Source organism: Leptodactylus fuscus, chromosome 3, assembly GCF_031893055.1.
Source record: "Leptodactylus fuscus isolate aLepFus1 chromosome 3, aLepFus1.hap2, whole genome shotgun sequence".
Lineage (NCBI taxonomy): Eukaryota > Metazoa > Chordata > Amphibia > Anura > Leptodactylidae > Leptodactylus > Leptodactylus fuscus.
Window position 1 is genome coordinate 172,602,047 of NC_134267.1, and position 21,509 is coordinate 172,623,555.

Below are 21,509 nucleotides of genomic sequence, written 5' to 3' on the forward strand. Positions count from 1 at the left end.
TCTTTAGCTGAGATAATTTTACCTAAAAGCATTGCCTGTAATGAAGAACACAATGCCTCACAAAGGGGCTATACATTAACTGATAGGGGGCCTTTGGCTCTGTTACAGACATTTGCAGCTGCCTTACAGGATGACACAATATATGGAGCTGCAAATAAATGTTTATAAAAAACATAGATAATAATTCTAAACATTTTAGCAATTTGTTGGCCAACAGCCGCCTTTATTTTTGTTTAATGGCTAGCTTGAAGAATGGCTAGGTTGTCGCAAATTTGGGTTGGACTCGACTTACATCATTTGCTTTTGTGTAAAGACTCTTTGGAACATTTTAAAAATGTGTTGCCAATACCAACCTTTCACAAAGAAAGAAAGAAAGAGGCATGTCACATGAGAGCAGATAGACATGTCTAAAAATGACAGCTAGACGTGTAAGATAAAGACATATAAACATGTACAATAAGATAATGGAAGACATATCACAGCAGGCTCTACCTGCTCAGGAGGTTGAGGGCCTTTGGAGTCCAGGGGCCACTTCTTAGGGTCTTTTTCAACCCTGTAGTAGCATCAGCCATCTTCTCCAGAGTTGCCTGTCAGGGGAGTAGTATACTAGTCAGGGATAGAAATAGACTTGACACGCTGGTTAGAAGAGCCAGCTCCATGGACCCAGTACAGGAGGTTGATGACAGATGGATACTGTCCATGGTGAGCTCCATGCTGGAGAACAACTCCCATTCCATGTATGACACTGTGATAGCACTGGGCAGTACTGTCAGTGACTGACTGCTTCACCCCAAGTGTGAGAAGGAACGATATCGGAGATCCTTCCTCCCAACCGCGATCAGGCTGCATAATCAACATCTTGCTCAGGGCTTGTTCACATCTGCGCCCAGGTGTCCGTTCTGCAGGTTTCCATTTCCTGCATAAAACAGAGCAGGAGACAGAAACCTGCAGGAGACTTTCTCCCCCATTCATTTGAATGGGTGAGAAAGCTGTCCGGCCGTGAGCGGCGGTGAGCGTTTTGCGCTCTCTGCCGCGAAACCGGGTTTTTTAATCCGGACACAGAGTCGGACATGCAGTACTATGTGTCCGGATTTTTAAAAAAACGGTTTCGCGGCAGAGAGCATAAAACGCTCACCGCAGCTCACGGCCGGACCCGGTCTGTGCTTTCCGTCTTCTGGCATGCAGAAGACGGAAAGCACAGAACGGAGAGTAGAACACAGGTGTGAACCTAGCATAAGCGAAGAACACTCCGCACAGAGAACTAAATCATTCTGAAGTTTGTTTTTTGTCTATGTTTTTTTGTTTTTTTTATGTAGATTGTGAGCTCCATATAGGGCTCACAATTAGAGATGAGCGAGTAGTGTTCGATCGAGTAGGTGTTTGATCAAATACTACGGTATTCGAAATACTCGTACTCGATCGAACGCTACTAGCTGTTCGAAGTTTAAGGTTAGTATTCTGCCAATCAATGCTGGTTCTTCTCTTACCTTTAGAAGTTTTCTCCGTGCAGCGTCCCCGCGGCGTCTTCCGGCTGGAATTCACTCTGCCTAGGCATCCGGCCTAGGCAGAGCCGACTGCACACGCGTGGGCATGCCCTCACATGTGCAGTCGGCTCTGCTCAGGCGTCGAGCCGGGCAGAGCCAACCGCACATGCGCAGTCAGCTCTGCCTAGGCCCCGATGCCTAGGCAGAGTGAATTCCAGCTGGAAGATGCCGCGGGGGCGCTGCAAGGAGAAGACTTCTAAAGGTAAGAGAAGAACCAGCGTTGATTGGCAGAATACTAACCTTAAACTTCGAACAGCTAGTAGAGCCAGGAGAAGACTTCAAGGAGAATCCAGCCAGACTGTCACTCATGGACTTGGTAAGTATAATTTTATCGAATTTTGCCTACCCCTGAAACGAGCATTTTCCCCCATAGACTATAATGGTGTTCGAAATCCGTTCAAACAGTCGAACAGTGTGCAGCTGTTCAAATCGAATTTTGAACCTCGGACATTTAAAGTGTTCGCTCATCTCTACTCACAATGTACATTTTTTTCCCTAACAGTATGTTTATGGAGTATGGGAGGAATTCCACGCAAAAACAGGAAGAACATAAAGCTCCTTGCAGACATTGTCCTTGACAGGATTCAAACCCAGGACTCCAGTGCGGCAAGGCTGCAATGCTAACCACTGAGCCACCATGTTTTGCTGAAGCTTCTTTAAAATTTTTGTTATGACTCCTACTATCTTTTTTATCTTCTATTCTGAGCTTTTGTATGTTGTTTTTGCTTGTATTATTACTACATTATCCAAGATGCTGTAACACACTGAATTTCCCCTTGGTAGGACTATTAAAGGATTATCTTATCTAAACTAAACATGTAGTATGATGATATAGACATCTACAAAGATGACAGCCATATGGAGAAATGACAAACATGTAGAATGTTGTCAGACACATTAATTGTTGACAGACATATAGGATGATAACAGATAGCCATGTGACATGTAGAGATATGACAACTAGACATGTAGAATGATGACTGATTGACATGATGACAGATTGATTTCATTATCCTAGTGGTTTGGCCACATCTTTATGCAAAATCACGTTAAGAGACACGGACAAATTATTCCTTGATAGTGATGTGAGCAGATGTTTATATATGATTAATATTTCAGTGTGGGCATACATAATTCATACTCATCATACATCTGTTACAGCACTGCTTGGCACTTGTAGTATATGTACACTTATGACTATAAGCCATTATTGGCCATACTCTAGGGTGATGCTCCATATTTCTTTAACATGCTGTCTTGAATCGTCTTTATTCTTATGAAGAATCTGAATAGTAATAGAAAATATAGTCAATAACCTGGATCCCTTGTAGGATCTCCTGGGGACATTTCAGTATACAAGTCTCAGACGCTCTATAAGACAATATAATTAAAGTACAGATGATTAAGAATGTTATCAGGTCAACGAGAAGGAAAAAATGGAATGTTATAGTTTAAAGAGCCAATAATTTGTGAAGCTGTAAGGAAAGTAATATCTACATGTACCCTGGGTTAAATATAATTATGATTTAAGAGAATAATTATAGTGCAGTAGTTGTTGTACTTCAATTAAGTAATAAATCCAATAGATTTATCTCCAAGCATGGAAAAGACCTTTGATACAAGATTCAGAGTGTTTGATGACACATACCATCCTCGCCAGAATGCACTGTGTATTTATGTCTATTCTAGACATCACATCATCATCATGTCTGAAAATGAAAATTGAAGGGGAGGAGGAGATGATGGATGTATTAGTAGATGTATCACAACAATGTGAAATTGTATTTCCTTATAGAAATGAGAGTTAATTAGTGCTGTCAGATCCAATAAAAGAGCAAACACCCAAATAGCGCAATGTGCTAAATAAAAGTATCCACAAACCTAGAAGGTATTATTGGGATCAAATAGAACTTTATATGTGTGAATATACACCGTGTTCCAAATTATTATGCAAATTATATTTTTCACAGATTTTCCTAAATGGTCGATGCCAATGACAGTCAGTTTAATCTCAAACAGAGGTGAGGGGGCACTCATCAGAGTATTCTTCAAAGGAAGTCTTTATTCTAAAAATGTCCATAAAAATATTCACGAAGACATGAGAGAGAGGAAAAGGCATGTAAGGCTTGGCTACGAATCGTTTCACGGTACATACGCTTTTTCAAGCCTTAAGATGGATCATGGAACACAAGCACAATGGTCTGGAGCAGACCCTATTGACTTATAAATGAGTTTTCTTGCCATGCTCTGTGACTTGGACAGAGGTCACTGTGCAGAGAAGGCAGTAAATAAGCTGCTAAATTTACCATTTGTGAATGGTGGATTCTGTATCTTATTTACCGTATTTTTCGGACTATAAGACGCACCTAGGTTTTAGAGGAGGAAAATAGGGGAAAAAAATTTTGAAGCAAAAACTGGTAAAATATTTAATATATGGGAGTTGTAGTTTTGCAACAGCTGCAAGGCCACATTGACAGGTGACCCTGCAGCTGTACGGGGATGCATAGAGCGTTTTTTTTTGCGGGGCCAGCTGTACTTTTTAGTTATACCATTTTGGGGGATATCTATTGCTTAGATCACCTTGTATTGAAAAAAAACAGGAGGTGATTTAGAACTTTTATTTATTTCATATTTTTAAAGCTTTTTTTTTTACTATTTTATTCCCCCCCTGGGCTTGAACCTGCGGTCGCTTGATCGCAAGTCCCATAGACGGCAATACAACTGTATTGCCGTCTATGGGACATTCTGTATATTAGTATTACGGGGGCTGGTCATAGAGACCAGCCGCAATACTAATACAGCAGTGACAGGCCGGGGAGCCTCATTAGGCTCCCGGCTGTCACCCGGACAGGTCGGCTCCTGCGATATCGCCGCGCAGGAGCCGGCCTGCAACTTTACAGGTACGGGACCGGCCCCAGGGGAGAAGGGGCCACCGATACTGACCCGGCATCCGCTGTACTAGAGAGGCGGATGCCGGGGAGGGATAGACGCCGGGGCCTGAGACATCGCTACGATCCTCTGCCCTTCATGAAGCCAGCGGTGGGGGGACGGAGGAGCCCCTGCCGCTGCTGGCTTCATGCAGGGCAGAGGAGCGCAGCGATGTCTCAGGCCCCGGCACCTGTAATGGTGTCTATCACTTGCCGGCATCCGCCTCTCTATTACAGCGGATGCCAGGCGCCACCTTCAGACTATAAGACGCACCCTTCTTTTCCCCAAAAATTTTGGGGAAAAAAAGTGTGTCTTATAGTCCGAAAAATACGGTACATATACAATATACAGCTGCACATATACAATATATAGCTGTACATGTATATATACAGCTTTGATCATCAGAGTGATGATAAGTAAGGTGACTGATGCAAAGAACACTCCTACAGAAAACAGGAAATCTTAGCATATTATTTGCCTTGTGTGGACAGTCAGAACTTCATTAATTTTAGGATTTAAAAAAAATATATATAAATACAAATAACATTAAAATTTTTGGGAAACCTCACAAAAAAAATTAGTTAAAATTGGTTGATCCGTCCAGTAGCATATTCTTGTCTCAAAGATGGGTAGGCATGCTCAATATATTTGTTTTTACATTTCTCACTGATTACTCACTATTTGGGTGCTTGCTTTTTGGCGGCCTCTTTTTTTATGGTGGCCTTATTTTAGGGACTGGTTCCTGTCAGGGCATTTGCTACTAGAGTAATATCCCTGAGCTAGGCCTGTAGGGTCATATTCAGAATCTCACCCTGTCTAGTGTATTTTTGTACTTCTTTATCTATACTGTCCTTGTATTGTATAGCCTATCATTATTTTGAGGCTTCTCTCACTTTTGCTCCGGCTGGCAAAACACATTATATGTCCTCCTATTATCCGACTTCATCTTAGTGGTGAGTAGGTCTGGTTTAATTTTCTTGGAGGCTGCCGTGCCTTATGGATATATTATCACTTTACCTTCATATTGATATCTACCAGTCCATCTTGTTTTTTTGTTCTTCTAGCAGGACTATTTTTAATGTTATTTATTAAAAGTTACATTTTATATATATTTCACAAGAATCTATTCCATTTGGACTTTCTACTTTTGATACTGAATAGAGTATATTATTTGACTTTGTAATTGGACTTCTAGTTAAAATTGTAGGCAACATGGTGGCTCAGTGGTTAGCATTTCAGCCTTGAAGCGCTGACGTCCTGGGTTCAAATCCTACCAAGGACAACATCAGCAAGGAGTTTGTAGGTTCTCCCCGTGTTTGTGTGGATTTCCTCCCGCACTCCAAAGACATATGATAGGGGGAAAAATGTACAATCCACATTAGAAAAAATTTATAGATTCTTTAAAACTATGTTTAACTTAAATAGAGTTTAAAAAACTAGGTCATTTTTTGGTGACACATTCCCTTTAAGCAATCAAAAAGCTAAGTGTAAAAGTCTAACCACATGATTAACACCAGTTTTGCTAGATAAAACTTACATGTAATCTGTATTGATGTGAGTATTGATGTGCAGATCGATACTTCCCCTGCTGTCTATCCTTCACATGTCTTGATTTGTAAAACTTAGACTACTTTTAGTCTGCATTGTGCTGAGCAAAACTTCATATCAATAAGAAAACTTCCAACCAATAACAATGGGAAAATATATAGTGATTAGTTCACGTTTCATTGTGATGTTTTGCTTAAAGAAATCCATGACTTACCCCGCTAGAAGGATATTATCCAGGCTAGGCCAAGCGGGATTGGAGGATGCTCTGGAAGAAAAGGATATTGCATCTTCCCTGTTACCCTGCAGCATGCAATACAATGACTTTGTAAATGGGTCTTCTTAGTATATATGGGAAATAAGAAGAGGTAAAATGGTAGGAGAGCTAAAGGGCAGGAAAATTAAATATTGCACATTATATTTTGGGACATATATCTTTTTTTGATTAATATAGGTTTCCTTTTTTCCCTTATACCTTGTAGCTTTTGGATACTATTTAATGCGAACCTCAAAGCATGACATTTAGGAATGATAATTGCATGGAATCTGTTTTCCTTTTGCAAAGACATTCACTCCATATTTATATTTTTCTCTAGTTTTGCATATTACAGGCTAAGCTTGAATACACAAATAAAATCACATGCTTGGGGCTAGTGAGAAATATGTAGGACAGCTAAATGCTAATTATTTTCTTAGCTTTTCAGTTTTAAAAGGCAGACCTCTCTAAAAGAGACATTGCACCTAACAAGTAAATTCATGGTGCATTGCATACTTTTTATATGATGCCCCTCTGCAACCCCCTCCCCCTGTTATTACTGCAAAACAACTCAATACAAGTTATTATCGCTGTAAACCACAAAGCCCAGGGGCAACACTTAATGACTAAATGTGCCTTGTCTGAAAAATGTATACAGTAAATTACATACATTGCATCATAAACCTTCTATAGATACTATAACAAATGAACTATTCATTTTAACTGTTTGTTACAGTATGCGTTTGGCTTATCAGCATCTGAGGTTTTCGGGGCTTGTAATTCCTGTGTCTACAGACCCTGCATGCGGACTAAGGCCTCATTCACATCTGCGTTGGTAATCCGTTCGGGGCAGTCCATGGGTCCGTGTGCTTTTACTTGCCAGTGCGTTCGTTAGTCCGTTTGGGGGGTCCCCGTGCGGACTTCATGAACTGATTACCAAACACGGATGTGAACTAAGGGTAAGCCCTCATGCACAGGGAACTTGTCAGGTTTTTTTTCATTCTACAGTAAACTGGCTCCAGAATGTGTAGCATCAAGTAATGACATTTCCTTTGATGTCCCTCACCTGCATTTTGTTGCTGAAAAGTCAGGTATATTATCTTAAAGCCTTAGCTCAGTATATGCAAATTTACCTTAACAAATCACGGTGGATGGGGAACAGCTTCATGTAGTTCCTGCCCCTGTGACTAGTTAATGTAAATTTTCACATGTCATTCTAAAGTTCTAAAATTACATAAGTTGACTAGTATTCACAATAATACTGCTAGGAATCCCTCTCCTGCTATCCTCTTCAGGCTGGCAGTGGCGTAACTAAAGTCTTGTGGGCTCGGGTACAAACTTCTGTCTGGGGACCCTACCCACTTTGTAGAGTGAATTTTTGATAGTGGTGGTTTTGGGCGCTGAAGCGATATCTCAGATACTTGAAAGGAGTACAGTGTTAGTACCCACAACAGCGGTTATCAGAAATACAATGAGTGAGCAGCGCACATCCAGCATGTAAACAATACTAGTACAGTTTTACATGCATACATACAGTGGACCCCACACAGTATTCTGTGCTCCTCTGTGGCCCCCACACAGTATTATGTGTTCACAGTGGCATAACAGTATTATGTGCTCCACAGCACCCCACACATAGTATTATATGCTCACATTGGCCCCCACATAGTATTATGTGCTCACCAGTGGCCCTCACACAGTATTATATACTAACAGTGCCCACCCCCACCAGAACCTGAACCCCCATTCCCCCTCTTGCTCTCACATAGCCTACACCCCCATATACCCCTCTTGCCCACACACATCCTGCACCCCCATTCCTCCCCTTGCTCACATACAGCCTGCACCTCCATTCCCCACTCTTGCTCACACACAGCCTGCACCCCATTCCCCCCTCTTGCTTACACATGTTCTCTTCTCTCCTCCTTACCTTCCATCAGTCTTATTCCCAGCAGCTTTTATACTGTCCTGTACAATCCAGAATAGCTCCATCCACACAAGAGTGTGATCATATCCTAGTGCGCTAAAGGACCTTTGATGACGTCAAGACGTCAACAAAGGTCCTTTAGCCCACTAGAATTTAGCATCTACCACAGGAAGAGCTCAGAACAGGTGAGTATAACTATTTTTTTTAATTTTTATACACCTCCCCTGGGCTGGCATTTAACCGAAATGGGCCCCCTGCAGGCTGGTAAATCCATCTAACAAATGGACTGAATTTCATGGCTGAAATTCGATCATGTGTATATGGGGATAGAGTCATACACAATAAATGTAATGCTTATGTTAATCATGTCAGTAATATATGTATTTTTATTCATTTTCTAGTCAAGAAAAGGGGATTCGATTTCAATCTTTCCTTCAACAAAGGCTACGGGATTTACAAGATATCCCAGGAAAATCATAATACTGGAGAAAACTCTATTTCCTATCATAATTTAATTAACTATGAATGTGAAAACACAAATGACCCTCGTTGTGAGAGAATCCTCAATTCAGCTGTACTGGATTTCAGCACTATCAGTCTGCAGGACAGCTCCGGGCTGAAGGATGTCGGCAAACTCAAAAATCTTAACACAGAAAAAGGCGATCCAGCGAAAGACAAAGCCATTGGTCGGCTCCTTTCAGAAAAAATTGGAGTTTTTAAAAGAGAAGACATGAGAAATTTTGAAAAGTCTGCATTCTATGAAGGTCAAGATAGAAGACTCTCACATGAGGAAAGTCGCAAACCAGAACTCACAGATTGGGAGTGGTGCAGGAGCAAGTCTGAGCGAACACCACGCCAGGTAATTCTGCATTTATTATGAATGAAGATGTATTAATAGTCATGACCAAATACCATAAAGAGCATTATCTTAGAACTGCTCACCACTCCTTCTTTGTGGCTATGCTACACAATTGCACTTGTTGCAATTTATGTACTTTAGTGGTCCCTACTGGCAAGATAAGAGGTGCTCTTCATGATAAAATAAAATGTTACAAGTAGAACACATGCATTTATAAAGAATATATTCAAGATTACTCAATGTATTGAACCACAACTGAAACCTAAAATGTCTGATTAGTGTGGGTCTGACTGCCTGGACCCGCACTGATCACAAGAACAAGGGTTTCAATGGGTGCTGCTAATCCATTCAATTCAAGGAGACTGTTGGAGATAACACTTTACTTGGTTTTCCTCCAGCAGTCCCATAGAAATGAACAGAATGGTAGTGAGCTTGTGTGATCAAGGGTCCACTCGAATGGAAATTGTTGGAAACCCCGTTCACATTTTTAGGTCTCCACTGATGACTTTAACTCTCTTAAACATACGTTTAGCCTGAAAATATTGAGGTAGGTTTAAGAAAAACTGTCTTAATTGCCAACAGCAGCCAATCACAACACAGCTTTCATGTTTCAAAATTACTATAAGAAATGAAAGCTGTGCTGGGATTGGTTGCTGTGGATAGTAGTTCTATAAGATAGTTCTCATAATTCCGCTACATTGTCTATAATTGGTTTTGTTCAATTTTTAACATTAGCCTTTGGTTCATGAAGGAGGCCGGTCTCATGTAGGTTTCAGTCATTTATTTTGTGGACAGAGGATAACTTTCATTTGTGGTGAAACCTTTCTAAAATTTCTAGGATAAGATCAAGAGCGGTGTAAGATTCTGGGTAAAATATTCATGGGGAAAGTAGATTCTAAAATAGTTCTACCGTAGCTGCCACGTTGACATTAGAGTATCTGACAAAGAGAAGAAATTTAAACCTGATAGTTAAATTTCATGGTATTGTACACTACAACACATGGCAACATAAAATTCAGTGGAGCGGGACAAATACAAACATGTAGGGGCTTATGTAGAAAAGAAGGATACAAACAGGTTCCAGCTGTACTGTACATAGAAAAAAATTGCTAGAAAAGATAAAACGTGAATTCTCTATTGTAATGGCTATGTAACAAAATGATGACAATGATGATTTGTAAGAATGGTGTTTACAAGCACCATGTTCATGATAATGGTTTGATTTGATTGATTCGGATTATCCACAAGTAACATCTATATTACACATTTATTTATTGCAAAAATGGATAGCTTGCCCATGTACAAGTCATAACATTATTCTGTGACATCTGTGAGGCACATACTTAAAGGGGATTTAAGTAGAGATGATAGAACAGTGAAATATTCGAGATTCGAGCAATGACATGCCCAAATACTCCTCCTGGTGTCTACAGCTCCACTGATTCCAGCACAGTTGGAATTTTTTTCTCCACCCTTCCCGAACAATCATTGGAGCTAGATTTGGTGCCTGATATGCTGCTTAGACTGTAGTGTCAGATGGACAGTGTCAGGCAGGAGCAAGAAAAGGACATAATTTAGATCTCCAATCACACCCCTTGTTTGCTCCTGCTAAACATTACTTTTCTGACAGTATGGAGGCTGAATTGCATATCGGGCACTAAAACTAAAAGCACTTGTTGTTTTAGAACAGTAAGAAATATTCCAAGTAAGCAAGAATCAGTGCAGCAGACTCTATTAGGCTGCCTTAACACGGAGTAACGCCGGCTGCAATTCACAGCCGTACACATGAGCGCTGCTGAACACTTCCCATTCACTTCAATGGGAGCGCTCATAAAGCCGGCGTTACTCCGTGTGAAGGCAGCCTTAGATGGGGCAAAGAGATGGACTTGGTGGAGGGTTTGAAAGGTGATGGTTTTGGAAATGGCAGCATTTCCGCTGTGCGTATTTTTCTGCAATGTGTGTATGGGATTCACTAGAATTCATCCACTTTGCAGTGACTGTAAAACTCCACATTTACACCACGTGGGGCCTCACTCTATAAAGACCTGTACATATTATACTACACCTTAATTCATAATTTGCTTACTTAACTGGTTTGCAAAATCTTGTCAAACTGCTATTTAAGAGTTGGAAATATCAGCCAAATCCCAACCCCCTAGGGCAGGACTTATGTGAATAGTCAAGTAGTGCAGCTCTACACTGTTCCAACAACTTGCAGAGAGGTGAATCAGAGCTATGGAAATACCTTACCAAAGCAATACGCTGTTTCCAGAACTTCAGTATCTGAAACAAGATAGCTAAATGTGCCATGTTGTTTCCACAGTATCCATTCACCTGAATGGGAGTTACAGGAACAGCATAGAGCAGCACTGTTTGGCTATTCCCATACATCATGCCATAGAGGACGGGATTTAGAAGTTATTCCCATCTCAGGAGCAGTTTGCCAGTAACCACTTTCATTAGATATTCATTTTATCAACAATTCTAATACACCATCTTTATAATAAAGCACTGAGAGATAATAGAAAATCTGACTTAGCTACTGATAATCAAAGGAAGAACGTATGACTTCATCACTTATAAGAAATCTTATAGTAATTTAACAGATTTGGAATGAGATTTTTTTCAATTAGTATTGATATAAGAAGTTGTCACCTCTATCTACAGTGTGAGGAATCCTTCAGGTGTATCTGCATGTAGTTTATCATAAATATATACTGTACTGTGTATTAAACCACTTAATATAATTGAGCAAAGTATAAGTATCTGGTTAGATAAGTGATATTTATTGTATGTTTTCACTGGAATGTATCCTTGTGTATATGTATAGAGAAAATGTAGTTTTGGATTTTGGCAAGAATTTCTAATTAGCACCAGACCAGCTTGCACTAAGTTCACAATAGTGGTTGGCTTTCTGTTCTTTTGGTCTGCTAGGGCAGGGGTCCCCAACCGCCGGTCCACGGACCAGTACCGGGCCGCGGGGCATGTTGCACCAATCCGCAGGGCCGGCGTTAGGGGGAGGGCACTCACTGTGCAGTGGCCGCTGGGCTTTGTAGTTACTTCTAGCTGTGGAGCGGCCATGCAAGCAGACTCCGGGAAAAGCTCTGTGAGCTGCTGTATGAGAGGTTATAGCCCCGCCTACTCCAGTCTCCAGCTCAGCAATGGGTGTGGGGCCGTGTGAAGCCTTGCTGCTGCTACAGCTCAGCTCCTGCCGTCTGCATCCTGCAAGGTTTCCCCCAGGAGAAGGAGAAGAGCTCCGTAGAGCAAAGTGAAAACGAAAAACCACCAGGTACCTGCTTGGGGGAGGGGAAAGGGGGGGGCTACTTCTATTAATGTCAGGAATTTGAGGTTAATAAACTAGTTTTAGTAACTCCATGTGCTTCACATTAATAGCAATTAACCCCATCATGTCCCTCATATTAACCCCTGTGTGCTTCACATAATGGTTACTAATATGTGAGACATATGCAGGAACTAATAAAGGACCTCAATAATGAAGATAATTATTACCTCCATACGTCTCACATATCAGTAACCCTCATGTAAAGGACACAGGGGTTAATGTGAGGGACATGATGGGGTTAACTGTTATTTCTATGAGGCACATGAAGTTAATAATCTGTAATATACATAACCATACTTTTTATTCACAACTGAGGATAAAAGTATGGACCCAGCGGCATAAGGGCTGGTTCACACCTGCGCCTGGTCTCCGCTTTCAAGGTTCTGTCTTCTGCTCGAGAAACTGGACAGGAGATGGAAACTGGCAGTCACTTTTTAAACCCATTCATTTGAAAGTGTCCACCGGCGAGCGTCTTCTGGTCTGCGCAGCGATCACCCCCATGCTTAACCCCAACCACATCCCTTCCCCGCCCCCATCCGCACCCCTTCCCGCCCTCACTGGGCCATAGAAAAATTGTCTTGCTGAAGTGGTCCCTGGTGGAAAAAAGGTTGGGGACCACTATGCTAGGGGACCTACAGAACGGAAACCTAATTTACTTAAAAAGTAGTTTCCCATGGAAACCCAAGGACCCCATTGACTATGTTGGGGTCTGCACAAAAAAATGTGAAAAAATGTGGAGCGAAAAATCCTGCTTGTGGATGGCAGATTCGGGGACATAGTTCGAACACTAGTGTGAACTTAGTCTTCTGGAACTCTGTAAAAAAAAAGATAAAAAAAACACATGCCAGGTTATTCTGTTGCCATCCTGTGCTTGCCTTTTGTTTTAGATGATTATATTTGTATGCCAAAAATTGGTAAAATGGGAAGTGAAATCATTTTATGGAATTAGTTTTTCTAAAAGAGTTAACAAAACCTTTTTTAAGGATAACATGAGAAATAAGAGAAGAGAAAATAATCTTTTTATAGTCCCACAATAGGGAAATTCAGTGTTACAGCAGCATAGTACAGTAGTATATTACAAGAAAGATCACATATAAGTTCATAGTAGATAGAAAAGATACTAGGAGTCATAGCAACTAGGAAGAAAAAGAAAGACTTCAGGATCATTTAGTTCTCTGTGTAGAGTGATCTTCGCTTAGGCTAATGTTGATTATACAGCCTGATCGTGGTTGGGAGGAAGGATCTCCAATAGCGCTCCTTCTCACACTTGGGGTGAAGCAGTCGGTCACTGACAGTATTGCCCAGTGCTATCACAGTCTCATACATGGTATCGGAGTTATTCTCCAGCATGGAGCTCACCATGGACAGTATCCTTCTGTCACCCACCACCTGTACTGGGTCCAGGGGGCTCCCAAGGACAAAGCTGGCCATTCTAACCAGCCTGTCAATTCTATTGCTGTCCCTGGCTGGCATGCTACTCCCCCAGGCACGTAGAACAGATATCTAGAGGCAAAGTATTATGACATCATGATGTTTTTCAAAACTGGTTATCTTATGCCAGAGACCTTGAGATGTGTTGAGTCAGGAGGAAAGATAAGGAAAGACATCTATACTTGAACCTTCAAATGATTGGAAACTAACCTTATAGTAAAGAAGCAGTTGCAGATAGACTATATAAATATACTAAGTGGAAGTCCTATCTTTATCTCCCTGTACTTTTCTACTGACCAGTTTGCATTATTCAAAACCAAAAATGGATCCATCAAAGATGAGAAACATTAACTTTTTCTCCATACTTTTTCTGCATGAAGTTTTAGGAATTATTTGAAGAAAGCCTAAAGACTTTCTAACCTGAGAAAGTTTTTGTATATGCATAAAACTTGTTCTCCCAAGGGGAACTAGGATGTGCAGAGGTAGAAAGGAGCAGAGCTTGACAGCTCTAGAGCCAACATACCTGAGGAATGAAAAATAGCAATCAGATGAAAAATGAAAATCAGAAGATTACTAAGTCCACAGAGATCTCGGGTGGGCGATAACTTTGTAATGACATCTGAAGACTGTAACTGATCTTGAAATTTCATGACAGCCGTCCAATGCTTTGTATTTGACAAGTGATAACTGTGCGGACTCTTTTACCAGCAGATCAGTTTGTAAGTCTGAAATAATATTACCTGTGAATCTATTCATTGCATTTCTAGATGTAAATCATTTTTGTCATCCATCTATTCCAGCTTGGGTTTTGATACTTGGATTCTGTTTATTCCATGTAACACATGCATAGTTATTTGCTGTCACCTGTGCTCCACATCATATTCTATTTTTATTCATGCATAGATATTGATTTTCTGGATAGACGTGCAGTGAGGTAAGTAGCCATATTTGGACTAATTGATTGTCATGTGTTTAAAGACAGTGACATTTTGGTTTCTGTAAACACCATATGCCTTCGGCAGTAAAATACAATTTCCAGTCCATAATAAAACTTCTGTTTTGTGCCACTTACTACTTGTTACTGCCAACTTGATCTCTGTTATGTCAGTGGAATATGCTTCAATATGTGTCTCCTGTTAATTGTATTTCTTTGGGGATTCTGAGCAAATTAAACATTCAATCATATTATATTACAGAGAAAAGGCCATCATAAAAGTCACTTAGAAGACGGGCACATTTGTTGTCAAATGCACTTCCATACAGTGTAAGCCGAGCTGTAATGTGAAGGGGGCATATTTAGCAGGGAAACTGTGCCAAGGTATTTTACTATGCCAATTTTATGATGGCAGGGCAGTCAAAAGGGATAAAGGTTAACAATGCCTGTCCTAGTTTTACCTGCATATTTCCAATATTATATCCGCTATAAATAACAGAGCCTGCTTCTAGCCTACAGAAATATACTAGTGGAGATTTAGTGATCAAAATGTGGCAGAATTCTGATGCCAGTTGTGCTAAAAAAAAAAAATAGCGTATACACCTTGCATTTGGTGCCTTGTTCAACAAGTCATGGTTTACGACTAGGGTTGAGCCGATCTTGAGATTTCAGGATCGTTTTTAAAATCCGATTTCCGATCATTTTCCATCCGAACCCGATTCCAATTCCGATCCTAATGCAAGTCAATGGGATTTTTTAATGATCGAAAATCGGATTTTAAAAACGATCCTATTCACTACACAGCGTGGAGTCCAAAAATTGGAGGCTTCAATTTTTGGACTCCACGCTGTGTAGTGATTAAAAAATCCGCCGGCTACTTAGTTTCCCTTGCTGTTCAGTTACCTGCACAGAACCACTGCCGCCTCCCCTCCCGGTGTGTACGCCGCTCCCCAGAGCTCTGGGCCATTGTTCTCTGTCCGTTTCTCATACGTGCCCCCGCCTCCCTAGTGAATCACTCACGTCACCCCGCGCTGTACTCGCCCACACTCTCCTAAGCCACAACAAGCCCCACCTACTCCCAGCATCAGTAACACTAGCCTAGGGAGGTGGCAGCGCGCACGGCGCTCTGCTGACATGTGAATGAGAGAGGAAAGGACAGAGAACAATGGCCTGGAGCGCTGGGGAGCAGCAGCGGTTCTGTGCAGGTAACTAGGGATGAGTGATCGGGATCGGAATTCCGTTCCTGATCTTTTTCAGGCGGGATTGGATCCCGATTACGTGAAATTTACTCGATCGCCGATCGGGATCCGATCTTTTCCGATCCCGATCACTCAACCCTATTTACGATGCAACATTGTGTGCCAAATGTTGGTGAAAAATTATGACACAAATTAAGTCAACTAATAGGTGTTATAAACCAGACTACACAGTCTAAAGATTCAGCAAATGTATCACCCATAGTCAGCCACTTTTTTTTTTTAACTCTAAGTTGATATTGTCTAAATATTAGACAATATTGCCTCTGTTATATTGATAAAAATTGAAGGTGCTGAATGCTGTTAAATTGATAAAAAAAAATGCAAGGTGCTGAATTCTGTTCATATATTTCTTATGCTACATTCACAGTATGGGGTAAACAAAAGAAAGGGAAAGAAAATGCTACCAATAATCATAAAATTTATTATTTATTAATTACAAAAAACAAGGGACAACATATTAAAAAGTGACAGGACATATTCTACCAACAGGTAGGTATGAGGGCAGGTTCATTAAGTAAAGGGTGTGTATACATCAAACAATGGGTTAAATGCTCCAATGCATCTGAAAAAGTTTGGCAAAGTAAAAAATAATTAGATAACCCCTAACATATGTCATAAAGTGACAAATTCATGGCTAGTGCAAAAAGGGGCCTGGTGTGTGGGCTGGTCAGCATACATGCATGCTGTCTCTATGGGTATGTAGAAAAACTTTTCAGCTATTATGTTTCCTGCTCCATGCAGTCTATCCCTTACTGGTGTTTTGATTGACCATATGCATTTGCTTTGTGACTATTCCACCCTTGCTGGCTGGACTAGCCAGCTATGAGTATATAGATATGACTGTGGATACATCTGATATCTGACATATTCTATACAAATTGGATTGTCCCTTTTTGCACTAGCCATGAATTTGTCACTTTATGACATATGTTAGGGGTTATCTAATTATTTTTTACTTTGCCAAACTTTTTCAGATGCATTGGAGCATTTAACCCATTGTTTGATGTATACACACCCTTTACTTAATGAACCTGCCCTCATACCTACCTGTTGGTAGAATATGTCCTGTCACTTTTTAATATGTTGTCCCTTGTTTTTTGTAATTAATAAATAATAAATTTTATGATTATTGGTAGCATTTTCTTTCCGTTTCTTTTGTTTACCCCTAGTGTTGGGCTTGAAAATGCATGCATACTATGACCTCATACTGGGTATTCTCCCTAGATGTGTCAATTATTGATCTTTTATACCCTTTCCTCATGCTTGTGTATTTACATTCACAGTATGTTTTCAGTCCATTGTTGATCTATCATAAGATTAGAATAATAGGATGAAAAACTAATAGAATGACAGTTGCAAACTAAAAACCCCACATTTGTATCTGTCATCATTCACTGTAATGCAAGGTAGAAGCCTTTTTCCATATTGTTTATTCTTCAAATGGATGAAAAGCTTCTGCAAACACGATTTTATCTTCCATTTAAAACAATAACAAACAAGATGGAAGAAAGCTTACATCTTGTTTTTATCCTTAGATTGAATGATGACAGATGCAAACGGAGGGTGCTCTGTCTGCATCTACAGTATCACACTTAGTTTTTCAATGCATTGTTCGAATCCTATGACAGATCAGGACAAGAGGCTAAAGCAGGGGTAGGGAACGTACGGCTCTCCAGCTGTTGCAAAACTACAACTCCCAGCATGCATACTGGCTCTGCTGTTCTGGGAACTCCCATGGAAGTGAATGGAGCATGCTGGGAGTTGTAGTTTCACAGCAGCTGGAGAGCCAAAGGTCCCCTACCCCTGGGCTAAAGGAATGCAGTGTGAAGGTAGCCTTAGGAATGGTTGGTAACAATGGGACTTAATGCTACACAAAAATGCAGCTTTAAAGGGTTGTTTGATACACTGGCCATTTTGCAAGTTTCCCCACCTACAAAGAATGGAGAGGTCTATAATTTTTACAATTGTAACGCTTCAGTTGTGAGAGATTGAATCTAAAATAAAATCCAGAAAATCCCATTGTATGATTTTTAAATAATTAATTTGCATTTTATTGCATTAAATAAGTATTTGATGCAATACAAAAATGAAACTTAACATTTGGTATAGAAACCTATGTTGCAATTACAGAGGTCAGACGTTTCCTGTCGTTCTTGACCAAGTTTTCACACACTGCAGCAGGTATATTGACCCACTTCTCCATACAGATCTACTCCAGATCTTTCAGGTTTCGGGGATGTTACCAGTCTACGCTGAGTTTCAGCTCCCTCCAAAGATTTTTGATTGGGTTCAAGTCTGGAGACTGGCCAGGCCACGCCAGGACCTTGAAATGCTTCTTAAGGAGCCACTCCTTATTTGCCCTGGCTGTGTGTTTTGGGTCATTGTCACTAGAAGAACCAACCATGACCCATCTTCAACGCTGTTACTGAGGGAAGGAGGTTGTTGGCAAAAATCTCATGATACATGGCCCCATCCATCCTCCCTTCAATATGGTGCAATCTTCCTGTCCCCTTTGCAGAAAAGCACCCCAAAGTATAAAGGTTTCAACTCCCATGCTTCATGGTTGTGATGATGTTCTTGGAGTTGTACTCATCCTTCTTCTTCCAAACAAGGCAAATGGAGTTGATACCAAAAAGTTCTATTTTGGTTTCATCTGACAACATGAACTTCTCCTATGCCTCCTCTGGCTCATCCAGGTGGTCATTGGCAAACTTCAAATGGGCCTGGACATGTGTTGGTGTGAGCAGGGGGACCTTGCGTGCCTTACAGGATTTTAATCCATGATGATGTAGTGTGTTACTTACAGTAATCTTGCAGACTGTGGCCCCAGCTCTCTTCAGATCATTGACTAGGTCATCATGTGTAGTTTTGGGCTGATTCCTGACCTTTGTAGTGTGAGTGATTGAGTGTGTGGACAGGTGTCACTATATAAGTGGATACGCAGGAGGCCAGTGGTCCGGTTTCAATCCTTTATTGCAAACCTGACACAGGATAAACAAACAGACAGTGAGGGCCGGCTGAGAGCGGGAAGGCAGTGCGTAACCAGGCAGAGGTCAAATGGATGTCAGGGCAGATAGAGTCTGTCGGTGGACAGGAATCCCGGAGAGCGGACCAGGTGGACGAATAGGCACCGGGGTCTTCAGCAACAGCAGGCGCAGACCTTTCGCACTTCCGTGCGGGCAGCGGAGTCGCCAGGTGCAGCAGCTAAGCTGAAGGACGTGTAGTCAGGTGACTGAGTCGGGGAGCCCAGCAGGGGTACAGCAGCAAGTAGAGATGATCCTGAGGTGGACTGCAAGACCCAGCAGGATTGGGGAACCAGCGGGATAAAGCCAGCTCCAGGAGCTTGAGGTCAGCCAGAGGAAACTCCAACGGAATACACAAGCAATGTGCAGAAGATACCACGCCCCTTAAAAGGCATGTGACCAGAGGCATGTGACCAGGAGTCCAGCCCAGCTGCAGGAAACAGGAAACTTAGTTCAGCGAAGCCCTTCCCGCCATCTTGCTTCAGGGCACCTGATTCCAGTACACACGGTACACAAGGCAGAATCCTAACAAAAGGTGTCTTTTATACAGGTGAAAATAGATTCTGTCTGTCACAGTTGAAGTGTACTTACAATAAAAATTACAGACCTCTCCATTCTTTTAAGGTGGAAAACTTGCAAAATCACCAGTGTAAAAAATACTTAATTTCCCAGGGGGCCACACAGTGGCTCAGTGGTTAGCACTGCAGCACTGGAGTCCTGGTGTTCAAATCCTGCCAAGGCCAAAAAACCATCTGCAAGGTGTTTGTATGTTCTCCCCGTGTTTGCATGGATTTCCATCCCATATTCCAAAGACATACTGATAGGGAAAAATGTACATTGTGAGCTCTATGTGGGGCTCACAATCTACATGAAAAAAACAACTTAATTTCCCCATTGTTGATACGGGAGATGTGAGTGCATCACTCAAGCCTCCCCTCCCAGTACCCGCCCACACTCTCCTAAGCCACAAGCCCCACCTTCTTCCTAGGTCTGTAACACTAACCTGGGAGGTGGGGGCAGCGAGGCGAGAAGAGGAGCGAGAACAGTGAGAATCTTAACCAGCCCCTCCCATGTGCGTTCACTGTGTGACAAGAGAAAACCTTCTTCCCCCTCACCTCACTGTCTTTCCATCTTGCTTCTAGGGGTTGTCCTTCCCTGTTAACAAAGGAGTCAACTGTAAATTAAGTCGAAAGGTAGGCAGGAACTACAGAGAGGCAAACAGCAGCAACATTTTTATTTTATTTATTATGCTTACTTATATAGCGCCATCATATTCTTCAGCACTTTACAGACATTATCAGTCATTGTCCCATATAGGGCTCACAATCTATATCCCCTATCAATATGTCTTTGGAGTGTGGGAGGAAACTGGAGTACCTGGAAAAGACCCACGCAAACACGGGGAGAACATACAAACTCCTTGGCAGGAATTCAAAGTACATTGCACGTTGGTCCAAAATCACATCCTCTACAAAATGAGACTAAGTTGTATGAAAAGTTACTGACCATTTAATGATTTGTAATTGCAGCTCCTGAGTGGGTGACATCTTTAAAGACTAGACATCTAAGTGGCAGATTTTCCCACAACTGAAAAATTGCTCAATTAGCTATATAGAGATATTTCTGCAGCTTGTGCATGTATTTCAGCAAACTCATTTAGTCACATTTCATTTGCTTTTCTTATTCAATTACTTAATGCCAGCCAAAAAAAACAGAATCCAATTTAGAGCAAACACTACAAAGCAACACTGAACATTCAGGAAATGATGTAAAGGGAGTAATGTGGAGGAGAGAAGAACATGGTGATCTATAAAGCTTACAAAATTACTTCTCTTCTGCTTGAAATTTCACATGATCATTTTGCAAAATAATCGCCCCTGTGGCTGTGGTCTTACTGTTCTCAGGCTTTCATTCATGGACATTTACTTTCCTGCATTGTTTCATGATGCAAATCCTTACACTTCCAATTTCCAACTCTCAGATGATGCATAATAAATGAATCTAAGGAAAAGTTCAGTTCTGGACCACAATGACGCATCTAATTCATAGCGTGATCTGATGCCAGGCAGATACATGTGGTAATTCTCTATTTATACTAAGTGCCTTCTGAGCTACAAAAATTGCTTTCCTACTTGGCACAAGCAATAGTCTGATTGGACTGAAATCAGTCAATTCTTTTCTCACAAGGACATCTTTTCACTAAGTGCCAGGAAGCCAATGTACACTAGAACAAATATCCCTTTTGACATATTTTTCTTATGGCTTAAAAAACCCAAGCACTGGGTTTTCTGTGTGAGGAGATAGCAGTATGAAAGAACGCACTCACTTATTCTAAAGAAAAGTGCCTTAAAGCATCTGGCATGAATGGAAAAACAGCTTTATCTTGGATAAAGGAGATTCCTGTTTCAGCAAATAAAAGTTGATGGCGGGGATTTATTTATCCTTGTATGCCAGACTAGT

At 41.2% G+C, this 21,509-nt stretch overlaps 1 protein-coding gene across 1 annotated transcript in view; it reads left to right on the forward strand.

Moving 5' to 3' along the window:
* Positions 1-21,509, forward strand: part of GPR149 (G protein-coupled receptor 149) — a 79,994-nt gene that overhangs the window by 22,779 nt on the left and 35,706 nt on the right. Inside the window, exon 3 of the mRNA XM_075268774.1 lies at positions 8,602-9,059. Within this exon, the coding sequence (XP_075124875.1) occupies positions 8,602-9,059 (458 nt within the window). The remainder of the gene's footprint in view (positions 1-8,601; positions 9,060-21,509) is intronic.